This window comes from Podarcis melisellensis (genome assembly GCF_964234715.1).
Source record: "Podarcis melisellensis genome assembly, chromosome: 3".
Taxonomy (NCBI): Eukaryota; Metazoa; Chordata; class Lepidosauria; order Squamata; family Lacertidae; genus Podarcis; species Podarcis melisellensis.
The window spans coordinates 4,490,455-4,513,777 of record NC_138530.1 but is presented as its reverse complement, the minus strand read 5'-3'; the positions used below and the strand labels follow the sequence as shown (position 1 = coordinate 4,513,777).

Sequence of the window (23,323 nt, the reverse complement as noted above, 5' to 3'; positions counted from 1 at the left end):
ACAGATAAAAACATTGGCAGGATTATTGTAATAAGCTGCCATTTGATAAGAGTATATACTTAAAGTAGATAAACAAATAAGCAAAGCTGAATTTGGATATGCATAAGACATATAAAAAACAACTTTGACGATCCACAAAAAGAGGGGGGAAGGAAGTCAAGTTTTGAAATGTTAAAACGATTGTAAAATTAATGCAAACCTGAAAAGTAAAAAAAATATATTATTTTAAAAAGGCCTGACGGGGAAAAAACAGCCTTCAGGAAGGACAGGGAGGGAGCTAATCTAACTTCACTAGGCAGGGAGTTCCAAAGGTTGGGAGCGGCCACTGAGAAGGCCCTTTTCCCATCAAAAGAGTTCTCTTACTTAAACCTGTTGCAGTTGCGAGCCTCTTTGAGTGTGGTTTCACCCCGGAAATGCGGCTTACAGACAAACACAGATGTTGGTGTGTTGACCGAGGATGTTGTGTTTGTGTGTTGTTTCGCAGGTGAAGGCCGAAGCTTCCTGGGACTCCACAGTCCACAACTGCGCACAGCTCAGCAGAGGAACAGCCGCTGAGCAGAGGGTCTTCCTGATTGTACGAGTGACTGTACAGCTCAGCCACCCGGCCGAGATGCAGCTGGTTCTCCGCAAGCGGATTTGCGTCAGCGTCTACGGCAAGCAGGTACAGCAGTCCTCCTTGGCGTTCATTATCTCCATTTGCTCGCGGCGTGACGCAGTTGCACGCCTAGAAGCATTGCTGCCATTGCGGCGAGCAGGAAATTGCAAGGCATGGCTTTGATGAAGCCGATGTCTCTAAATGTGGGACGAGGGGGAAACCTTGGGGCAAAGCTCTACTTCTTGCTAACAGCAGCTGTCTCTACAACAGCAAGTTGTAGGAGTGCAAATATCCAGAGTGTGGGGTCAGGTGGGATTACTATGAGGAATTATAAAATATGCATCAAGCCGTTGTGTCCGCTGTGAAAGCATGGCGTTGACTGGGTTCGATTCATTGACAATAATTTCTGATCAAATCCCACAACCCTCTGCATGTCTGGCCATTTCCTCTACTGTCCATTTCTCTTGCTTGACAAGTCACATCCTGGGCCATCAAAGACAGTGGGCGGTTTCTTTGATGTAGCTTTTCTGATATGTTAATCTTAGGATGTTAATCTTTGGGCCAGGAAACAGATCTCACCTGAAGGTGATAATGATCACTGTTTTCCTGGCCATCCTTCTTATCATGTCTATTGCTTGTTTATCGCCTCCGGGGTTGCCAGACGCACTCCTTTGTAGTTCTGATTTGTTTACACCAGAAATATGTGTGCTTAATTAGTTTTGGTAGTTTAACTATGTCCCCACGCTCAGAAGAAATCTGATTGGTTCTTAGGAACACTCTGTAAAAAGTTCTTTTGTGAATAAAACGACCTGGGCCAGGGGGTGGAGAGACAGATTATTATACGCACCCTTCCCAGAGTCTTGCTGGTTCAAGCCTCTGGGTGTATTCTTATTAATCCTTCCTTTACTTTGGAAACGCCTCAGCCAATCAGGCACCAGGGGCGGCGCAGGGGTGAGACCAGCTGGGGCAGGATGCGCCGGAGTCTGCCTGCCTCCTCCCACTCAGCCGCCCCATAGCTAAGGGGGAGGCAGCAGGTGGGCCATTCGGGGCAGTGCAGAGCCTGCGTTCACCCAAACCACTGTGTCTCTCCCAGGAGAGATGCGTGGCTCGGGCGCACTTCAGGCCCCGCAGTGAGTGCCGCCCGGCATTTTGTAACCCCCCTCAACGGTGACACCTGGGGCGGCACTCCGCCACCACACCCCCTTTCCTCCATCCCTGCCTCAAAAGAAATGACTGTCTTTCTAGTTTAGTCTTTTCAATTAAAAATGACTTTTGGCGTGTCCCCGTTCCTCTGCTTCTTTGATCCCTGGGGATTTGGAAAAGGGGATCCACTGGCTTCACTCACTAGCTTTGGGACTCAGCCATGGAGCTTAACCCTCTTGCCTCAACTGACTCTCTCTCTTTCCTTTTCCTCCTCTCTTCTTCCTCGCTCCGGGCTCCCTGGCAGTCGTGAGAATGCTGCAGAGAGGCTTCAGGAGGGTAGTAACCCATTGCCGACTCTGCCCCCGTGCCAATGCTTCTTTCTGCATGGCTTCGATGTGTGCAAGGAGCTGAAGTACCGAGGGCCGCTTGTGTTGTAGCATCCTTTGCCACTGGAATGAGATGCTTCATTCATTCCCCTCGCTGCCTTGTGAGGGTTTTGTTTTGTTTTTTGTGAACAGGCAGTGTTGGGCAGGTTGTATACTTCCATGGGCCTTTGCTGCATGCGAGCAACCTGTGCTTCAGCAAATCTACGTTGCCAGCAGGTCACCCTATCTCTTGTCATCTCATGTAGCCAGCTTTGTTTTGGCGGCGTTTGTGACCCCCCTTTTCTGTTGCCCTGCGTGCTGGGATGTGGCTATTGTGACTGGAACGTGAGGTATTCCTGTGTGCTTTCCCCCCCTGCCTCACTTTACAAGGACAAGTAGGAATAGAGGAAGCAGCCTTCTGTCTAGCTCAGCGCTGTCCACGCTGACTGCCAGAGTCTGTCCACGGTTTCAGACAGATTATTTCCTAGTCCTAAGGTAAAGGGACCCCTGACCATTAGGTCCAGTCGTGGCCGACTCTGGGGTTGCGGCGCTCATCTCGCTTTACTGGCCGAGGGAGCCGGCGTACAGCTTCCGGGTCATGTGGCCAGCATGACTAAGCCGCTTCTGGCGAACCACAGCAGCGCACGGAAACGCCGTTTACCTTCCCGCCGGAGCATTACCTATTTATCTACTTGCACTTTGACATGCTTTCGAACTGCTAGGTTGGCAGGAGTAGGGACCGAGCAATGGGAGCTCACCCCGTCGCGGGGTTCAAACCGCCGACCTTCTGATTGGCAAGTCCTAGGCTCTGTGGTTTAACCCACAGCGCCACCCTTATCCCTACCTAGTCCTACCTAGAGATTTAAAAAAGTAAAGGCCCCCTGACAGTTAAGTCTAATCGCAGACGACTTTGGGGTTGGGGTGCTCATCTCACTTTACTGGCCGAGGGAGCCGGCGTTTGTCCGCAGACAGTTTTTCCGGGTCATGTGGCCAGCAGGACTGAGCCGCTTCTGGCATAACGAAACACTGAAAGCAGAGCCCGCAGGAGAGATGCAAGCGAAACAAAAGAAATGCCCTGCAATGCAGAGGGTTGGACTAAATGACCTTTGGGTGCCTTCCACCTCTTCAATTCTATGAATCTGTGATGCTTTTCCTTTTCATCCCATAACCTCTGGGCCTGTTTCACTGTCAGTTCTCCTGGGGTCATATGAACCCCCTGCCCCTTGAATGCACTTAAATATCTCGTTTTCCCACGTTTCTGTTCAGCTGCTAGTTTTGGGGGGGACAGTTTGGAAGTGGAGCATTTGGGGGAATTGCAAAACTTCACTCGCCCACCTTCGCAAGATCTTCCTCTTGATTCCCAGCAGCCATTGACAGCAGCCTTCTCCTCCCTGAGGAGTTCTCTTTATTTTATTTTATTTTATTTTATTTTATTTATTTTATTTATTAGAAATTTTAATTCATTTATACATACATATTACAGATATACAAACAAACATCCATTTCATACAATCCTTAAAAATATTCCTACATACCCACATTCAATCCCGCACATACTTCCTTTTCCCACCACCATTCCTCACCCCACCCTGTGCTAGACTTCCGATCTACTCAATTGCAATTTCTTTCCATTTCTATTACAGTGGTACCTCGGGTTAAGTACTTAATTTGTTCCAGAGATCTATGCTTAACCTGAAACTGTTCTTAACCTGAAGCACCACTGTAGCTAATGGGGCCTCCTGCTGCTGCCGCGCCGCCGGAGCACGATTTCTGTTCTCATCTTGAAGCAGAGTTCTTAACCTGAAGCACTATTTCTGGGTTAGCGAAGTCTGTCACCTGAAGCGTATGTAACCTGAGGTACCACTGTACTCTCTTTCACACACTATTAAACCAACTTTCTACTCCCTTTTCTGTTACACATTGTTATCCATATTATTTGATATTTCAGTATTTATAGCGGAACTTGTTTATTCTAATAGGAGTTCCGGTTTTTCAAGATGATTTTGCAAATATTCTTTAAACGCCTTCCAATCCCCTGAGGAGCTCTCAAGTTCGGATCTTTCCCAGCCCTTTCTCCCAGAGGTGGTTGTGCTGGAGATGTTGAGGATCAGACACCAGACCTTCTGCTTTGCAGACCATGACCTCCACTCCTCAGCTGTGACCCTCTCTGTGTTTTCCACACCCCAGCCACGGGCAACACCCTCCACAAATTCCTTTCCTGCACTGCCTGTGGAGCTCGCTGGGCTTCTTAGCTATTCAGCGCCGCCACCGACGTGCAGCCCAAATGTGCATTTCAAAAGCGTATCAATAACCTTCCGATGTGCCCAGTCGTTTTGCAGCAAGATAGGGATGACTCATCTCTGCATTAATTCAGGAGTCGGGATTTTAACCTCGCGAGGCACCCTGTCAGCATAAACAATGGCTCTGCCCCGTCTTAAATCATTGCTGGCAATGATCTCTGTGGCCAAGGATTCGGTGGCCAGACTCGTCTGCAATTCGAAGCACAAATAACTCTGAGCTCACGAGAAAAAAGATAGAGGCTTGCGCTGGTTCTGCAGGTTAAGTCGTCACCTTCCTAGGTTTTCTGTAATTCGTTTGTTCATTTGCAGCGTTTATACCCCACCCAAAGAGGCCAAAGGCTAACTAAAATCAGTTCTAAGACAATCCCTGCCTCATGATCTGGAAAGACACGACACACAAGGAAAAAGGGAAGGGGAGGGAAGAGGGGGAAACAAGCACAAGTTCTTCCAGTTGCTGTTTTTACGATGCAGTTGTATGTAGTTCCTTCTGTGCACACTCTGGAAGAGTAGCAACTCCTACTCCTATATCATTGTTGGTTCTGGCTCACTTGCCCCTTATAAAGAACAGTAAAGGTAAAGGTACCCCTGCCCGTACGGGCCAGTCTTGACAGACTCTGGGGTTGTGCGCCCATCTCACTCAAGAGGCCAGGGGCCAGCGCTGTCCGGAGACACTTCCGGGTCACGTGGCCAGCGTGACATCGCTGCTCTGGCGAGCCAGAGCCGCACACGGAAACGCCGTTTACCTTCCCGCTGGTAAGCGGTCCCTATTTATCTACTTGCACCCGGAGGTGCTTTCGAACTGCTAGGTTGGCAGGCGCTGGGACCGAGCAACGGGAGCGCACCCCGCCGCAGGGATTCAAACCGCCGACCTTTCGATCGGCAAGTCCTAGGTGCTGAGGCTTTAACCCACAGCGCCACCTGCGTCCCTCATAAAGAACAGTAACCACCCCAAAAAACACCTCCACCCCCCCAGGTTAGATCTAGGAGCAGAGCTGGTGGCCAGGAGCACACACTTTTCCCCTTGCAGGAGGGGGTAGTTACCCTCCTCCTTCACTGATGCCAATGGCAGATCCGACGGCCTTGCCCTCCCTGGTGGCAACATTCAGACTTGGTCATCTATGCAAACCAGATGACCAGATTCGGTCATCTATGGCCTAGGACCCTCGTACCTACGGGACCGCCTCTTGGTATGTCCCACAGAGGACCTTATGGTCTTCAAACAAAAATATCTTGGAGGTCCTGGGCCACAGGGAGGTTAGGCTGGCCTCAACCAGAGCCAGGGCTTTTTCGGCCATGGCCCCAATCCGGTGGAACGCTTTGCCACAAGAGACTAGGGCCCTGCGGGACTTGACATCTTTCCACAGGGCCTGCAAGACAGAGATGTTCCACCAGGCCTTTGGCCAGGGCACAGCCTGACCCCCTCCTTCGGTAATCTTCACAGAACTCTAGCCCAACGGTTGCCATTAATTTGATTTTGACTTGATTTTAGAATGAGTTGATTTTAGAATGCTGTGTTACTCATATTGTTCTTAGCCACTCTGAGCCCGGCTTCAGCTGGGGAGGGCAGGATATAAATAACATTTTATTATTATTTTATTAAACGTAACATTTGTGCTAGCGCAAAAAACGAGGTCAATTCACATGTTTGCTTTCTGGGGATCTAAGCATCTCTAAACATTACAAATCATGTTTTCAATGTGGCACGGAGCCTCTCAGACACACTCAGTCCCACAGATCCTTCTACCTGCAGGAATGATTTGGGGGTTGGGGTCCCCAGAAACCAGACAACTGACATACAGTTCAGTGTGTGAATGTCCCCCACCACCTAAGGCACCAAATGTAGAGCTATGCATGCTTTCCTTTGATACCTGCATCCCAGGGGGCTGGACTAGATGGCATCTGGGGTCCCTTCGGGTTTTTCCCCCTCCGCTGCCTCTACCCCCAAAGAAGAAGCGACTTTTCCTTTTAAAAATAGTTCTTGGTTTTTATATTTACAAAATACAATTACTTGCACGCTCTAAAAGGTTGCCATGGGTGTAAGTAAAGGTAAAGGGACGCCTGACCATTAGGTCTAGTTGTGACTGACTCAGGGGTTGCAGCACTCATCCTGCTTTACTGGCTGAGGGAGCCGGAGTACAGCTTCCCGGTCATGTGGCCAGCATGACTAAGCCGCTTCTGGTGAACCAGAGCAGCGCATGGAAACGCCGTTTACCTTCCCGCCGGAGTGGTACCTATTTATCTATTGCACTTTGACATGCTTTTGAACTGCTAGGTGGGCAGGAGCTGGGACTGAGCAATGGAAGCTCACACCATCGCGGGGATTCGAACCACCAACCTTCTGATCGGCAAGTCCTAGGCTCTGTGGTTTAGCCCACAGCGCCACTCTTGTCCGGATCAATTTGAATATAATTGCTTAAAAGCAGGTGGCAAATCAACTAAAACCTTTCTCAGCCAGCTGGTGATCACACTTCTGCATATGTTTGTTTTGGGTGGAACAGGAACACGAATTGCAGGTTGCAAAAGGCCTCTATTTTGTCTTCCTTCAAGCTGAATGGGAGCTGCTTGTTCTTCTCTTGCGCTAAGCGGCTGCTAATGTGCTTATTGGCTTCCTCCCATTGGAAGAGTCCTCTTTGTATTTGCCATCAACTTATTTGAAGCTGCAAGTTTTCCTCTTTTCCCCCCGCTCCCAGGGTTTTGCTCAGAGTTTCCTGAGAAGAATGTCTTACCGAAGTTCCGTTCCTGGTTGTGGAGTCACCTTTGAAATCGTCTCAAATATCCCAGAGGTGAATATATAATTTTTTTTACAGAGCAAACCTCTTCCCTCAACTGCTGTCCTATAGTTGTACAGTAGACACTCAGGTTGCGAACGTGATCCATGTGGGATGCACACATAGGTTGCACACATAGGTCTGTGCACACATAGGTTGGAAATTGGCCACTTCTACTCATGTGCAAAGCGCGATTTAGCGTTTCTGCACATGTTCCAAAAGCCAGAACAGCGAGACGGAGCCTTGCGCAGCGCTGCCCTGCGGAGGCTTTGTGCAGCTAAGCCCGAAGCTAGAACTGCGAGACGGAGCGCTGCGCACTGCTCCCTCTCCCTGTTCTGGCTTAGCCGCGCAGCCTGCATTCGCTCCATAAGACGCACACACATTTCCCCTTACTTTTTAGGGGGGGAAAGGTGCGTCTTATAGAGCGAAAAATACGGTATTTGAAAAGCAAATGTAATCAGCACATTACACTAGTAGGATTGCACTAGGAGGACCACGCGAAATATTGCAGAGAAAACTATGATAAGAATTATCTGTGAAGGAGTATTAAATATAATACTGAAAATAATGAAATGCAGGTTAAGTGATAAAGACTGGAAAATCTTCAGATGCAGTTGATGGAAGTCCAAAACATTGTATAAGATAAAGTATGTTATATGATTTTTGGAAATAATTTGTAAAAATATTAATAAAAATAAATTATTATTATTATTATGTTGCTAACTCCTTGTCTTCCTTCCAGGATGCCCAGGGGGCAGAGGAGAGGGAGGCCCTGGCGAGAATGGCCGCCAACGTTGAGAACGCAGCATCAGCCGATTCGGAAGCCCGGATAGAGAAGTACCTTCGGAGTGTCCTGGCCGTTGAGAACATCCTTACTTTGGACCGGCTGCGTCAGGTGAGCCGTTGGTTTGCTGTGGAGTTGGGGCCTCTGTGCAAAATCACAGAACACGGGGAATTCTTCCCGTTGGATTCCTATTTGTAATACAGTGGACGCTCGGGTTGCAAACTTGATCCGTGCGAGATGCACGTTCGCAACCCGCAGCATTCACAACCCGAAGCGGTGTGTCTGCGCACGTGTGGGTTGCGATTCAGTGCTTCTGCGCATGTGCAAAGTGCGATTTAGTGCTTCTGCACATGCACGACCCCCAAAACCCAGAAGTAACCCTTTCCGGTACTTCAGGGTTTCAACCCGAAAAACGCAACCTGAAGCGTCTGAAACCCGAAGTATGACTGTAAATGGATAACTTTTTATGAAATAAATGGATAAATATTTTTTGGGAGAATATTACGTTTGTAGTCCTCATGTCTGCAAAGAACAGGCGTTGGTGTCCCCTTTGTTCAGCTCAGGTATTTACCGTTCCTCTTGTCTCTGAAAGACCTACATTGGTCCAAAAAAAGACCTACAATGGCTCCCAGTACGTTTCCGGGCACAATTCAAAGTGTTGGTGCTGACCTTTGAAGCCCTAAATGGCTTTGGCCCAGTATACCTGAAGGAGCGTCCCCAACCCCATCACTCAATGCGGACACTGAGGTCCAGCTTCGAGGGCCTTCTGGCGGTTCCCTCCCTGCGAGAAGTGAGGTTACAGGGAACCAGACATAGGGCCTTTTCAGTAGTGGCATCTGCCCTGTTGAACAACCTCCCCTCAAATATCAAGGAAATAAGCAACTACCTGACTTTTAGAAGACATCTGAAGGCAGCCCTGTTTAGGGAAGTTTTTAACGTTTGATGCTTTGTTGTGTTTTTAATATTCCGTTGGGAGTCACCCAGAGTGAGTGAGGTATAAATAAATTATTATTATCACACTGGTACCTTTGGTTGCAAACGGGATCCGTTCTGGAGTCCCATTCGCAACATGAGCAAAACACAACCTGTGCGTGCACGGATTGCAATTTGCCGCGCCTGCACATGCGCGCGACGTCATTTTGCGCGCCTGCACGTGCCCGAACGGTGAAACTCAGAAGTAACCCTTTCCAGTACTTCTGGGTCGCCGCAGGACACAACCTGAAAAAATGTATCACGAAGCGAACACAATGCGAGGTATGACTGTATTACTATTACTCTTATTACTATTTATTATTATTTCTCTGTTGCAGGAGGTTGCGGTGAAGGAACAGCTGACGGGCAAAGGAAAGCTCTACCGAAAGAGCCTCAGCTCACCCAACGTCAACCGAGTGAGTCTCCACAATTGTGTTTCTCCTGCCCCGGGAAATGCTTGGCAGCAGTGGGCGGCTGTGTGGCAAAGAAATGTGGCCCCTTTTCTTGCAGCTAGGGAACAGTATGTGCTTGGGAACGGGGACCACCCCACCAGTCTCAGTACCTTTGTAAGCACACCTGTCCTTCAGGTGAGGGCTGGCATCCACCTTTGCTGCCAAGCCAAGAAGGCCGGGCTCCAAAATCCATGTGGGAGCTCAGCTCACCTCTTCTCTCATACCTTTTCCTGAAGTTTTAAAATCAAGTTTTCCAAAATTTCGCACATACATCTCAATACATAATAAAAACATTTTCCCCCGGCTCTCCCTCCTCTTTTCCATGCAGTTTCTGTTTCCACGCTGTTTTCTGTCTCTTAAAGCTTAACAAAGCTACTATAATCTTTAACCCCTTCTGCTGCTCGTACTTCAAATCCTGCTCACGTGTTCATCATATAATAATATTTCTTTAAATAAACCGTTTCTTTAATATTTCTTTAAATAATCCACAAAACATTCATCATTAGGGTTCTCCTATTTTAGCTGTTAACGTTTGCCACACGCACAAAAAAAAGTTTGCAAAGGGTTTTTTATTTTTATTTTCTAAAGTCCCCTCTTCCTTTTCCCTCTTCCAGCTCTCCGGAAGCCGCCAGGATCTAAACCCGCCGTACAGCCTTGCAACTTACAAAGTAAGATTTCACAATTGCTTAGCAGGGTTCTTTTGTTTTGTTTTTAAAAACGTTTATGAGAGAGCACACCCTAGCAGGACGAAAAATGCCCTGTTAGGAGCATAGACAGCTGTGTTACGCTGATCCCAGCCATTGGTCTACTTAGTTCAGTATTGTCTTCACTGGCAGACAGCAGTTTTGCAGGACTTGAGACAAGGAAGTCGCCCAGCCTTGCCTGGAGAAGCCAGGGATTGAATTTGGGACCTACTGCATGTTAGGATGTGAATAGAGGGAGAGGCTCTATTTATTAGATCTTATCCTTCCTTCCTCACGTTTGTGAGTTCAGTGCCACGCCTTGTGTGGTGTAGAGAGCCAGTGTGGTGTAGTGGTTAAGAGTGGTGGACTTGTAATCTGGTGAACCGGGTTCGCTTCCCTTCTCCTCCACCTGCAGCTGCTGGGTGACCTTGGGCCAGTCACACTTCTCTGAAGTCTCTCAGCCCCACTCACCTCACAGAGTGTTTGTTGTGAGGGTGGAAGGGAAAGGAGAATGTTAGCCGCTTTGAGACTCCTCCGGGTAGTGATAAAGCGGGATATCAAATCCAAACTCTTCTTCTTTGCAGCTTAAAAGGGAAGCTTAGATAGGCTAGTTTTAGGCTTTAAAGTTATCTGAGATGCTCTAAGACAGACTGGATTCTCCTGGTATTCCCCCCTTAAAATAACAATTGCACAGACAGTCTTGCAAAAGGCAAAACTTCACCATCATCTTCATCATAATTTATTTGTACCCCGCCCATCTTGCTGGGTTTCCCCAGCCACACTGGGCAGCTTCCAACAAAATATTAAAATACAGTAATTCAACAAACATTAAAACCTTCTCTAAACAGGGCTGCCTTCAGATGTCTTCTAAATGTCAGATAGTTCTTTATTTCCTTGACATCTGATGGGAGGGTGTTCCACAGGGTGGGTGCCACTACCGAGAAGGCTCTCTGCCTGGTTCCTTGTAACTTCACTTCTCGCAGGGAGGGAACTGCCAGAAGGGCCCTGGCACTGGACCTCAGTGTCCGGGCAGAACGATGGGGGTGAAGACGCTCCTTCAGGTATACTGGACCGAGGCCATTTAGAGCTTTCAAGGTCAGCGCCAAAACTTTGAATTGTTCCCGGAAACGTACTGGGATCCAATGTAGGTCTTTCGCATTGGCTCTACACATCAGATCAATACTTTTCTGCACCAAGAAACTGACACCAGGGAGATTCTGCATGCAAGGCAAGATGATCTGCTCCTTCTTCGCCTTCCCCTTGTAACGGAACGGGATGCTAGGACGTAGCTTCCGTTCAGCCTCAGCTGAAGATTCAGCGGAGGAATCTTCTTCCCAGCCATTTCCCTGTGAAATGCCCTTGCGTTTTTAGCACTTGTGTCCGTTAAGTGCAAACTGGGGGAGGACCGTAGATGGTGCCATCCCAGGCATCTCCAAGACAGGCTGGGAAGGAACTCTGCCCAAATCCCCAGGGAGATGTTGGCAGTCATTGCAGACAGCATTGAGCTAGGTAGACCGGTGGCTCTGACTCAGTGAAAGACAACTTGCTCCATCCACAGCTAAGCACGTTCTCAGTCCTGTTGTTTTCGGTGAGAGCGAGTTGGGTGTTTCCTCGATTTCCCTGCTTGGAAATCAACAGGACTTGAGTGCTTCACTTCTGCTGGGCTGAGCCTCGGGGTTTGTCTCTGTAAGAGCTGTAACTTCCGCTGGAAAAGCATTGGAGGAAATCCGTGGCTCCTTTGCGGGGGGGGGGGGGGGGCTTCTGCATTTCCCAATATTTCTGTCGAATTCTGGAGCTTCTACAAAACGACCCGCGAAGGCATGTTCCCTTTGACCAAGCTAAGGGGGCTTTTAATTTGCGCTGGAGTGGGGAGGGCGGGGTGTGCCAAATCATTCGTAATCCGGATTTTCATTGTTCTCTCTTTCTTTCTCTTATGTTTTTGTTTCTTAACCCTTCAACGGTATCCACCCCTCATTGCATGTGTCAGTATCCAAAGGTCCAGGCAGAGGTAACTAATTCATTAGGTTCACCTAATGAACGGATAAATCTGTTATCCCATTCTGGAGTGCTTTCCCGTGAACCTCCTTGCTCACTAACCCTTAAAAACCTGCTTTGGAAATGCTGTGGTCGTTCTTCGTTTTCGCCCTGTGCTTCGTTAACCTGGGAGGAGGCGTAACTCTTTGGAAGGTGGCGGTCAGTGTGGAACGCGCATTGCTCCCTGAGCTGTGAGCCTGATGACTTTATCCGACCAGTCAAATAAGTCTTGCTTCTGATACCCTATCTCTTGTACAGTGCCATCAATTTGCAGAGAACTTTAGACCACAAAATAAGCCCCAGATACATTGGGTATCTGCCCCAAAGACCCTACAGTGCTGACAAAAAGCCCGTGGGGATAAAAATGGCTAGCAATAGATGCACACGAGCCAATGGAATTACAGTCATACCACGGGTTGAATGTGCTTCGGGTTGAGCACGTTCAAGTTGTGCTCCACAGCAACCCGGAAGTAACGGAGTGCGTTACTTCCGGGTTTCGCCGCTCGCGCATGTGCAGACGCAAAAAATGATGTCATGCGCGGAAGCGGCAAAACACAACCCGCGCAGATGCGCCGTCGCATCTTACGTTGAGTTCAGGATGCGAACGGGGCTCTGGAACAGATTCCGTTGGCATCCCGCGGTACCACTGTATAAGCATAAACATAGCGCATAGATCAAGTGTGTTGGACTGCACAGGGAGATCAGAATCCTGTCTCAACAGCGAACAGCCGGACCCTTCTGGGAAGTCAACAGGCAGGACATGAAGGTGAAACCCAAAACTTCGTTTGCACCCAGGCACCTCGTATTCTGTGCTATACTGCCACAGAACATGGAGGTTTTGTTTCGCTATCATATCCAGTGAATTTATCTAATGTTACTTTTGGTTTGTCCTGAATCCAATGTCCGTTCCAAATCTTTTATCCACCCTGAATTTTGTAAGTAAAGCTAGGCTGGAACTGTTAAAACAGTGAGCACTGAGCCAGGCTTCATGACCAAACTGGTGAGGTCCACTATGGGGCGGATGAATTTGTATAGCATCCATTAATTAACGGTTCCTTCGGCATGTCTTGCAATTTGGCCCATCGGTAAGTGACCACTGCCCAGTCGACTCTGCAGCGGGCACAGTAAGTGTCGGTTAGGTTGTAGATTTGGCTGCACCCCCAAAGCAGGCGCATGACACGGCCACCCACCCATGCCAAGCGCTGCAGAGGCCCCTGCTGTCCACAGTCACAAAAATCTCCTTTTTTGGTGTCCCAGACCCCCCCCCACGCCAAAATCCCAGACTCGGCATAAGCTATATGGAACGTCCTTGCTGTTCTGCAAATTTAGAATGAAATGTGGGAGTGGTTCTTGATGGTACCTGGACGTGACTTCGGTTGCGCACAGATGTCTGCAGTGTGAGCTGACGCCTTGCTTGGTTTAGTGGCGATCAGAACGTGTGATCTGTGGCCTAACAGTGCTTGACTCACACATGCAAGTTGGTTTTTTGCATTCCTAAGCTGGCAGTAGGGATGTGGGTAGCTCTGTGGGTTAAACCACAGAGCCTTGGACTTGCCAATCAGAAGGTCGGCGGTTCGAATCCCCACGACGGGGTGAGCTCCCCTTGCTCAGTCCCTGCTCCTGCCAACCTAGCAGTTCAAAAGCACAAAGTGCTAGTAGATAAATAGGTACCACTCCGGCGGGAAGGTAAACAGTGTTTTCGTGCGCTGCTCTGGTTCGCCAGAAGCGGCTTAGTCATGCTGGCCACATGACCCAGAAGCTGTACGCTAGGTCCCTCGGCCAGTAAAGCGAGATGAGCGCCGCAACCCCAGAGTCAGTCACGACTGGACCTAATGGTCAGGGGTCCCTTTACCTTACTAAGCTGGCAGTAAAAGCCAGCCCTTGTGGTCTCTTCCAACTCTATGATTCTATGATAAGCCCCTGATAATTCACTGCCCGTGTTTGGTGCTTACAGGATGGATTTGATTTAAATCACTAGTCAGTAAGACTTGATGTAAATCATTTTTTTAAAAAAGAAAGACTCATTCTTGCTGGCATAATCTTAATATTTACAACCAGATGAAGGTTTCATTTCTAGAATAATAAATTTGCAGAGTAGTTTTTACAGTTATATCAAAAATTACTGATTTGGTTATACTATTAGAAATGCATAGACAGATAATTATGAAATCATTGTTGGACAACTTTTCTGCCGTACTTTATTGGAAGGAAAAAAATAATCATTTCCTTAATAACAATTTAAATAATTTATTTAACTAAAACAATAGCATTATATCATATGTATCCATGTTTGTTAACTGATGTGGTTAAATGTTTTTTATATATATAAATATATAAATATATAAATATATATATTTTAGACTGAGTTTTAGCACACATGAAAAACTTAAAACAAATCCTTATTTCCTCATGAATAGCCTTTGGGTTATTATGTAACTTAAATAGAAAACTATCTTTAGAAAGATTTTTCCTCCAAAAGCTTTTTATTTTAAAAATCCAATTTAAATATATTTTTTTATTTTTAAAAAAATCGATTAAAAAAAAATCATTGATTTTTATCCATCCTGGGTGCTTAACATTTGGCTGTTTGCGGGCACAGCGGGGTCAGTCATTGTTCGGGGTCTTGTGCACTCACACTGGTTTTCAGCCCTGTTATGCCTGCAGCGCTGAAAAAGCCGCCCGTGGAAAAGTGGGGAGAATTATTCATTAAGTTGTTTGTCAGCAGAAGCACCAGATAAACATCCAGATTAATTTCCCTACCTCGCTGGCTGCCGTGAGAAGCAGAAGGAAGGACTTATAGACAGCTGTCCCCAACCTGCTGTTTTTTGGACTACAACTCCCATGACCACGCCAGCCAGCGTGGCTGCATTTGCTGGAGCTGATGGGAGTTGTAGTCTGAAACTTTCTAGGCTGGCAAAGCCTGGGCTCAGATATTTTTGTATCTGTGTTGGACGGGATGGAGAGGAGAGGAATCATTCACGGTGGGAATTTATCAAATAGAGCAAGAAGTTGAGTGTGGTTTTTCCCAAATGTGGAATCAGTGGTATCAGCTTTGTGAGTTGTTTTTTTTCTGATACCCAAGCCTCTGGTTGACGAAATGACGAAATATTCTTAGCAACTGGTCCAGCATTATTTGGTTTTTCAAAATGGAACACTTCAGTGAGGTTTCTGTTAAAAGAAGCACCTTGATCATGGGTAGGCAAACTAAGGACCGGGGGCCGGATCTGGTCCAATCGCCTTCTAAATCCAGCCCGCGGACAGTCCGGGAATCAGCGTGTTTTTACATGAGTAGAATGTGTGCTTTTATTTAAAATGCATCTCTGGGTTATTTGTGGGGCATAGGAATTGGTTCGAATTCATCATGCGAAAGGCTGGGCTGGATGAATCCCAAGCCGGAATTAAGATTGCCAGAAGAAATATCAAGAACCTCAGATATGCAGATGACACAACCTTGATGGCAGAAAGTGAGGAAGATCCTTTTAATGAGGGTGAAAGAGGAGAGCGCAAAATATGGTCTGAAGTTCAACATCAAAAAAACGAAGATCATGGCCACTGGGCCCATCACCTCCTGGCAAATAGATGGGGAAGAAATGGAGGCAGTGAGAGATTTTACTTTCTTGGGTTCCATGATCACTGCAGATGGTGATAGTAGTCACGAAATTAAAAGACAACTGCTCCTTGGGAGAAAAGCAATGACAAACCTAGATAGCATCTTAGAAAGCAGAGACATCACCTTGCCGACAAAAGTCTGTATAGTTAAAGCTATGGTTTTCCAAGTAGTGATGTATGGAAGTGAGAGCTGGACCATAAAGAAGGCTGATCGCCGAAGAATGGATGCTTTTGAATTCTGGTGCTGGAGGAGACTCTTGAGAGTCCCATGGACTGCAAGAAGATCAAACCTATACATTCTGAAGAAAATCAGCCCTGAGTGCTCACTGGAAGGACAGATCCTGAAGCTGAGGCTCCAAGACTTTGGCCACCTCATGAGAAGAGAAGACTCCCTGGAAAAGACCCTGATGTTGGGAAAGATCACAAGGAGAAAGGGACAACAGAGGACGAGATGGTGGGACAGTGTTCTCGAAGCTACCAGCATGAGTTTGACCAAACTGCGGGAGGCAGTGGAAGACAGGAGTGCCTGGCGTGCTCTGGTCCAGGGGGTCACGAAGAGTCGGACATGACTAAAAGACTAAACAACAGGAATTCGTTTTTATATTTTTTTCAAAATATAGTCCGGCCCCTCACAAGGTCTGAGGGATAGTGGGCCGGCACCCTGCTGAAAAAGTTTGCTGACCCCTGACCTTGATGTCCCTGGGCAAACCTGGAGTTCCCCCCTTTGGGCTTGGGTTCACTTTCTTTCACCTTATACATTTTGCCTTGCGGGATCGGACCCAAGATCCATCCAGCCTCGCTGCAGCAACTCTTTGCTTTTAAGATGACAGCGGTGGGCCGAGATCTCCCCGCAGTTTTTCCCCGGGATCGTCTGCAAAACAGGTGCGTGGAGAGGGGCAGGAAGGCGAAAGATCATGCAGAAGGCGCTGAGGCATTTGTGCATTGACCTTTCAAGGGCAAGGGGAGAGCAAGATGTTCTTAAAAGTGGCTGCTGAGAATTAGCTTAATGAAGTCTGACCTCTGTGGCCAGTCATTTGGCAGAGCTTTCGCCAGACAAATAATGAATAAGTCCGTTCTTGTCTTTCTCTATTATTACGATCCTTTTCGGGAGGCTGAAGTGATGAGCGTGATCATTCACTCTCTCTCTCTCTCTGCCTAAAACTGCATCAGGGGAGCAATAGGTCTGTGGGTGTGATTCAGCCTGAGCTTGTAAGAAGGTCTTCAACGCTGATCTCTCACTTTCAACGTTACGGATCCGTACCACGAAGGGATGGGAGTTGTCGTCCGAAACATCTGGCTCTTTCTGTGCATTCTGTCCCCACCAGCCCGGGCTTCTAATCGCAGATGATAAAATTGTTGTTGTTTAGTTGTTTAGTCGTGTCCGACTCTTCGTGACCCCATGGACCAGAGCACACCAGGCACTTTGTCTTCAATGGATCACTGCCTTGCCGTAGCAAAGGGATCCCTTCATGGATCATTGCCTTGCCGTGGCAAAGGGGCTTGAATAACTCAGAGAAGCTATGAACTATGCCGAGCAGGGCACCCAAGATAGACAGGTCATAGTGGAGAGTTTTGACCAAATGTGATCCACCTGGAGGAGGAACCGGCAAGCCACTCCAGTATCCCTGCCAAGAAAACTCCATGGACAAAGACAACAGGCATATGATAAAATTACAGCTTTGCAAAAAATCACAAATTACGGGGTAACTGTAGATGATAGGTGCAACCTCCAACGGCGTCGTGGGCAAAATGTTCTCAATTGCCGTAATCTTCTGATTACAGCAGGTCACACATTGGACGAAAGGCTGGAGGCTCCTTAAACCTGTCTTAATTTCCTAATTAGGTTGCAGAAGGCTAGGCCAGGTTTATTCAAAGAGCAGTAACCTCTACAACTGCGTTGCGGTTCTGCGTTATCCGAAGAGAAGTATCACCACTGCAGCTGCCGCTTGTGGGACAAAGCGATCGGAATATTTTTGGGGCGGGTTGATAGCGTTAAGTCCATCTGATCACGCTTTGGCCAGTTTAGGACAGTCTTCTTTAACCTTGTGCCCTCCGGGTGTTTTTTGACCACAGCTCCTTTCAGCCCCAACCCAAGGGGCTGTGCTGACTGAGTCTGATAATAATAATAACAATAACAATAACAATAACAATAACAATAACAATAATAATAATAATAATAATAATAATAATAATAATGGCCCAAATATCTAGCTGGGTTTCCCCAGCCACTCTGTGGCTTGCAGGATATCTAAAAACATAATATAGTCGTACCTTGGTTGCTGAACGCCTTGAAACTCATACGTTTCGGCTCCTGAATGATCAAAAACCAGAAGTGAGTGTTCCGGTTTTCGAACGGTTTTCGGGAGCTGAACATCCGGCGCAGCTTCTGCGGCTTCTGATTGGCTGCAGCATGCTCCTGCAGCCAATTGGAAGCCGCGCCTTGGTTTTCGAATGGACTTCCAGAACGCATTCTGTTCGAGAACCAAGGTACAGCTGTAAAGGGGAATTGTGTTCTGAAACTTCTGAAAGGCACCAGATTGCAGAGGGCAGTTTAGAAATCTCAGCAGAGCATTGTTTGTACATTATTAAATAATCCTACCACCCTTCATCCGAGGAGCACAAGACTCTTTGCAATATAAAAACACGAAAATACGTAACAATGCCACCCCCCACACACCCTGTTTCAAAGGCCATAGGTTGTTTAATTAGCCAAAGGCCTGGAAGAAGAGGACTGCTTTTGCCTAATGCCTAAAGATATGCAACAGAGGTACCAGGCGAGTCTCCCTGGGGAGAACATTTCCCAAATGGGGAGCCACTGCAGAAAAGGCTCTGTTCTTGTGTTGCCACCCTCCGAACCTCTTACGGAGGAGACACACGAAAAAACACTTCGGTTGATGATCTCAGGGTATATATGGGAAGAAGCGGTCCTTGAGGTATCGCGGTCCTGAGTCGTTTAAGGCTTTATAGGTCAAAAACAGCGCTTTGAATTGTTCTTTGGGACAAGGATTCCTGTTCTTGCTGCTCTGCTTCTTTTGCTTTCGACGTTTTCTACGGGGAAACTTTGGCCAAGTATTTCCTGAGCGTTGGGACTTCCGGTTTCATCTCTCTTGGTTTCTCTCCCCCCCTCCCCCTTTCTGAATTGTTTTTAGAGTCGTTGGGAAAGCCAGCAAGACGTATCACAAAACTCAGTGCATTCGAACAGGTCCAGGTCTAGCCTCTCGGACTCTCCGCAGCAGAACGGTTCTGCAGACCCAGGTAAGAACATAACCAGCGGAAGAAGCTCTTGTGGTTAGCCAGGGTAGAACAGAGAGCACACACACTCCAGTTGTAGCTAGGCTACTTCTTAAGAAGTACTTAGGCTTCCTAAGATGTGTAAGACTGAATCGGATAAGTGCTAGAGATGCAAAGAGGCAGAGGGAACGTTCTTTCATATGGGGTGGACTTGTAAAAGGGTAAAAGATTATTGGGAAACGATCCATAATGAATTGAAAAAAATGTTCAAAAGTACTTTCCCAAAAAAAACCAGAGTCCTTTCTGTTGAGGATAATTCAGACTGAAATTCCCAGGTGTCAAAAAAGGCTAAATAATAATAATAATAATAATAATAATAATAATAATAATAATAATAATTTATTTTTACCCCACTCATCTGGCTGCGTTTCTCCAGCCACTCTGGGCGGCTTCCAACAGAATATTAAAATACAATAGTCTATTAAACATTAAAAGCTTCTCTAAACAGGGCTGCCTTCAGATGTCTTCTAAAAGTCTGGCAGTTGTTCACTTTAACATCTGGTGGGAGGGCGTTCCACAGGGCGGGCGCCACCACTGAGAAGGCCCTCTGCCTGGTTCCCCGTAACTTCACTACTCGCAGGCAGGGAACTGCCAGAAGGATCTCGGAGCTGGACCTCAGTGTCCAGGCTGAGCAATGGGGGTGGAGACGCTCCTTCAGGTATACTGGGCCGAGGCCGTTAAGGGCTTTAAAGGTCAGCACCAACACTTTGAATTGTGCTCGGAAACGTACTGGGAGCCACTACTGCATGCTGCTACTGCAGTCCATGTTTTGTTAGCCCAAAAATGGAAAACTAGTGGGGTCCCAACCAAAGAATGGCAACTTAAGTTGACGGAATATGCACAACTAGCAGACTTAACATATAGAACAAGAGAACAAGAAGAACATACATTTAGAGAAGATTGGAAAACGTTTTTTGAATACATGGGGAATAATTGTGTACAGCTGAAAATGCTGGCAGAATTAAGATAAATTCAACAGTGTAAATAAGTTTTGATGGGTATAATAACGGAGTACTGAATGGTATAGTTTTTTGTAAAATATGCAGGGATTTATGATACAGTGGTTCCTCAGGTTACATACGCTTCAGGTTACATATGCTTCAGGTTACAGACTCCGCTAACCCAGAAATAGTGCTTCAGGTTAAGAACTTTGCTTCAGGATGAGAACAGAAATCGTGCTCCAGCAGCGCGGCAGCAGCGGGAGGCCCCATTAGCTAAAGTGGTGCTTCAGGTTAAGAACAGTTTCAGGTTAAGAACAGACCTCCGGAACGAATTAAGTACTTAATTAAGTATATATCACTGTATGTAAAATGAACCATGGAAAGAGAAGAAGGGAAGTCATTGATATCTTGAGGACGTAAAAATGAGTATTTTAAATTCCAAAACAGAAAATTTACTAGAAATTATATACAGAAGCATTGCTGTCTCAGATACTGGAGGCAGAGTCTATCCGTCAGGGCTGGTAGCCACGGAAACCCCTCTCCTACTCCGTGAATTTCTCTAACCATATTTTAAAGCTACCCAAGTTGGTGGCCGTCCCTGTGGCAGGGAGTTCCACAGTCTAGCTGTGCACTGCATGAGAAAACCTCTTCTTGTATCTCGGGACTCCTGGCTTTAACCGAAGCAACCCAAAGGCTTGGAAGTTGTTCAGGGTGGGTTTTTCATAGCACTGTGGGCGTTCAGTAGGCAAAGAGATGGCAGAGTTTTGAAATGATTGTTGTCGGTTTTGTCCCTAGGACTTGGTAGCCTGGCTGCATCCTACTTGAATCCTGTGAAGTCCTTCGTGCCTCAGATGCCAAAGCTGCTTAAATCCCTGTTTCCTGTACGGGATGAGAAGAAGGGCCGCCAGCTGTCTCCCTTGGCGCAGCAGGTATAATAAGCGCATGATAAATGGGGAAAGGAGGAAAAAGGGAATTATGCAGAATTTCTGGTCGATACACATAATCTCCAACAGGCTTTGGGGGAATGTGCCTATCAGGACTCCCATTTTCTGCATCCTCCAGCTATTATGGGTAATCACCCAATGGAGATTACGTATTTGGTTTTGTTGCGTTTTTATATTTATAATAATAATATTAATAATTTATTATTTCTACCCCACCCATCTGGCTGGGCTTCCCTAGCCACTCTGGGCAGCTTCCAAAAAAAATTTAAAATACTATAATACATCAAACATTAAAAGCTTCCCTAAACAGGGCTGCCTTCAGATGTCTTCTAAAAGTCTGGTAGTTGTTGTTCTCTTTGACATCTGGTGGGAGGGCGTTCCACAGGGCTGGTGCCACTACTGAGAAGCCCTCTGCCTGGTTCCCTGTAACTTGGCTTCTCACAGTGAGGGAACCGCCAGAAGGCCCTCGGCGCTGGACCTCAGTGTCCGGGTAGAACGATGGGGGTGCAGACGCTCCTTCAGATATACTGGACCGAGGCAGTTTAGGGCTTTCAAGGTCAGCACCAACACTTTGAATTGTGCTCGGAAACGTACTGGGAGCCAATATAGGTCTTTCAAGACGGGTGTTACGTGGTCTTGGCGGCCACTCCCAGTCACCAGTCTAGCTGCCGCGTTCTGGATTAGTTGTAGTTTCCAGGTCACCTTCAAAGGTAGCCCCACGTAGAGCGCATTGCAGTAGTCCAAGCGGGAGATAACCAGAGCATGCACCACTCTGGCAAGGGAGTCCGCAGGCAGGTAGGGTCTCAGCCTGCGTACCAGATGGAGCTGGTAGACAGCTGCCCTGGACCTGTGCCTCCATGGACAGCTGTGAGTCCAGAATGACTTTTGCTTGAAGCCGCCCAGAATGGCTGGGAAAACCCAGTCAGATGGGCAGCATACCAATAACAAAACAACAATGAATATTATTGTTATTACGACAAGTGCACATTTTCCCTCTCCATAAAAAGATCAGCTGGCGAATGTGCAAAGCCGCCCGTTGTTGTGCATATTAACGACACAAGTTGCGTAACCTCGTAACATACATGACAAGTTCGACATAGTGCCATTGCGAGGCAGGTTACTGACAAGCTCAGAGGAGCTCATGAATCGGGTTGCAGGGCTATTGAAAGGAAAACTAAAATATTGCCACTCTTCCGTAATAAATGCATATTGATTGAAAGTCATAACGGTATTGAGTGTTTAGTGACTCAAGCTGAAAGGTTGTGTTTGGGTCAGTGTCTGGCAATCACTGTTTCTGGGCTATTTTATGTCCCCCTTTTTACTTGGTATGCTGTTTTTGCGGGAATGTTAAATATAGTAGGAAAGGATATATTGAATAAGTATTATCCTTCCCTAACTCAAGCTAGTAAATGATGCAGCAGAGCAGATTCTGCTCAATATGGCTGGAAACTAGTTTGTAGATTCGTTTGAATCTCTTAGTTAATATTATTCCTGGTGTCCTTCGATCCCTCTTAAAAGAATAAAGACACAAGTGTCTGTCTGAGTAAAGTAACAAAAAGTTTACTCACATTTCAGCTCACGATTTGATCCCAGAAAGGCAGGCTTTCCTAAATAGTTGCACAAAGAAACTCTTGAGTTAATCTCATATGGAGACTGAATTCGTGTGCTGCTGGCTGAGATCCAGCAGACATAAAAATTACATTTAGAGTTCAAAATGGCTGCAGGAGAGCAGATTGGCTGCAAAAGACAGAGCAAGACAACAGCAGTGTCAGGACGAACTGGACTGGGAAAATCGCTCTTTTATGGAGTCAGCCAGAGCCACCTCATCTCCCAAGTCACATGCAGGGAGAATAGAATAGAATAGAATTTATTATTTATACCCCACCCATCTGGCTGGGTTTCCCCAGTCACTCTGGGCGGCTCCCAACAAAGTATTAAAATACAGTAGTCTGTTAGACATTAAAAGCTTCCCTAAACAGGGCTGTCTTCAGATGTCTTCTAAAAATCTGGTAGTTGTTCTTCTCTTTGACATCTGGTGGGAGGGCGTTCCACAGGGCGGGTGCCACCACCAAGAAGGCCCTCTGCCTGGTTCCCTGTAACTTGGCTTCTCACAGTGAAGGAACTGCCAGAAGGCCCTCGGAGGTGGACCTCACTGTCCAGGCAGAACGATGGGGGTGGAGATTCTCCTTCAGTTATACTGGACTGAGGCCATTTAGGGCTTTGAGAGTCAGCACCAACACTTTAATTGTGCTCGGAAACGTACTGGGAGCCAATGTAGGTCTTTCAAGACTGGTGTTATGTGGTCTCGGCGGCCGCTCCCAGTCACCAGTCTAGCTGCCACATTCTGAAGCTCCAGACCAGTGGAACAGGAAGTTACGCCAACTGGATGTCCCCTCTAGGGAAGCAGGGAATGTTGCATTTGAAGAAGAGAAGAAGAGGAGT

The 23,323-nt window shown here is 47.1% G+C and overlaps 1 protein-coding gene across 2 annotated transcripts in view; it reads left to right on the top strand.

Annotated features, from left to right (window-relative positions):
- KIF13B (kinesin family member 13B) overlaps nt 1-23,323 on the top strand; it is a 184,586-nt gene that overhangs the window by 142,066 nt on the left and 19,197 nt on the right. The window contains exons 31-38 of one of the 2 annotated variants that reach the window (XM_081903635.1): nt 485-661; nt 7,094-7,186; nt 7,914-8,066; nt 9,266-9,343; nt 9,994-10,047; nt 12,050-12,070; nt 18,855-18,960; nt 20,733-20,866. In XM_081903635.1, the coding sequence (XP_081759761.1) occupies nt 485-661; nt 7,094-7,186; nt 7,914-8,066; nt 9,266-9,343; nt 9,994-10,047; nt 12,050-12,070; nt 18,855-18,960; nt 20,733-20,866 (816 nt within the window). The remainder of the gene's footprint in view (nt 1-484; nt 662-7,093; nt 7,187-7,913; nt 8,067-9,265; nt 9,344-9,993; nt 10,048-12,049; nt 12,071-18,854; nt 18,961-20,732; nt 20,867-23,323) is intronic. The other variant, XM_081903636.1, reaches the window with a different exon arrangement.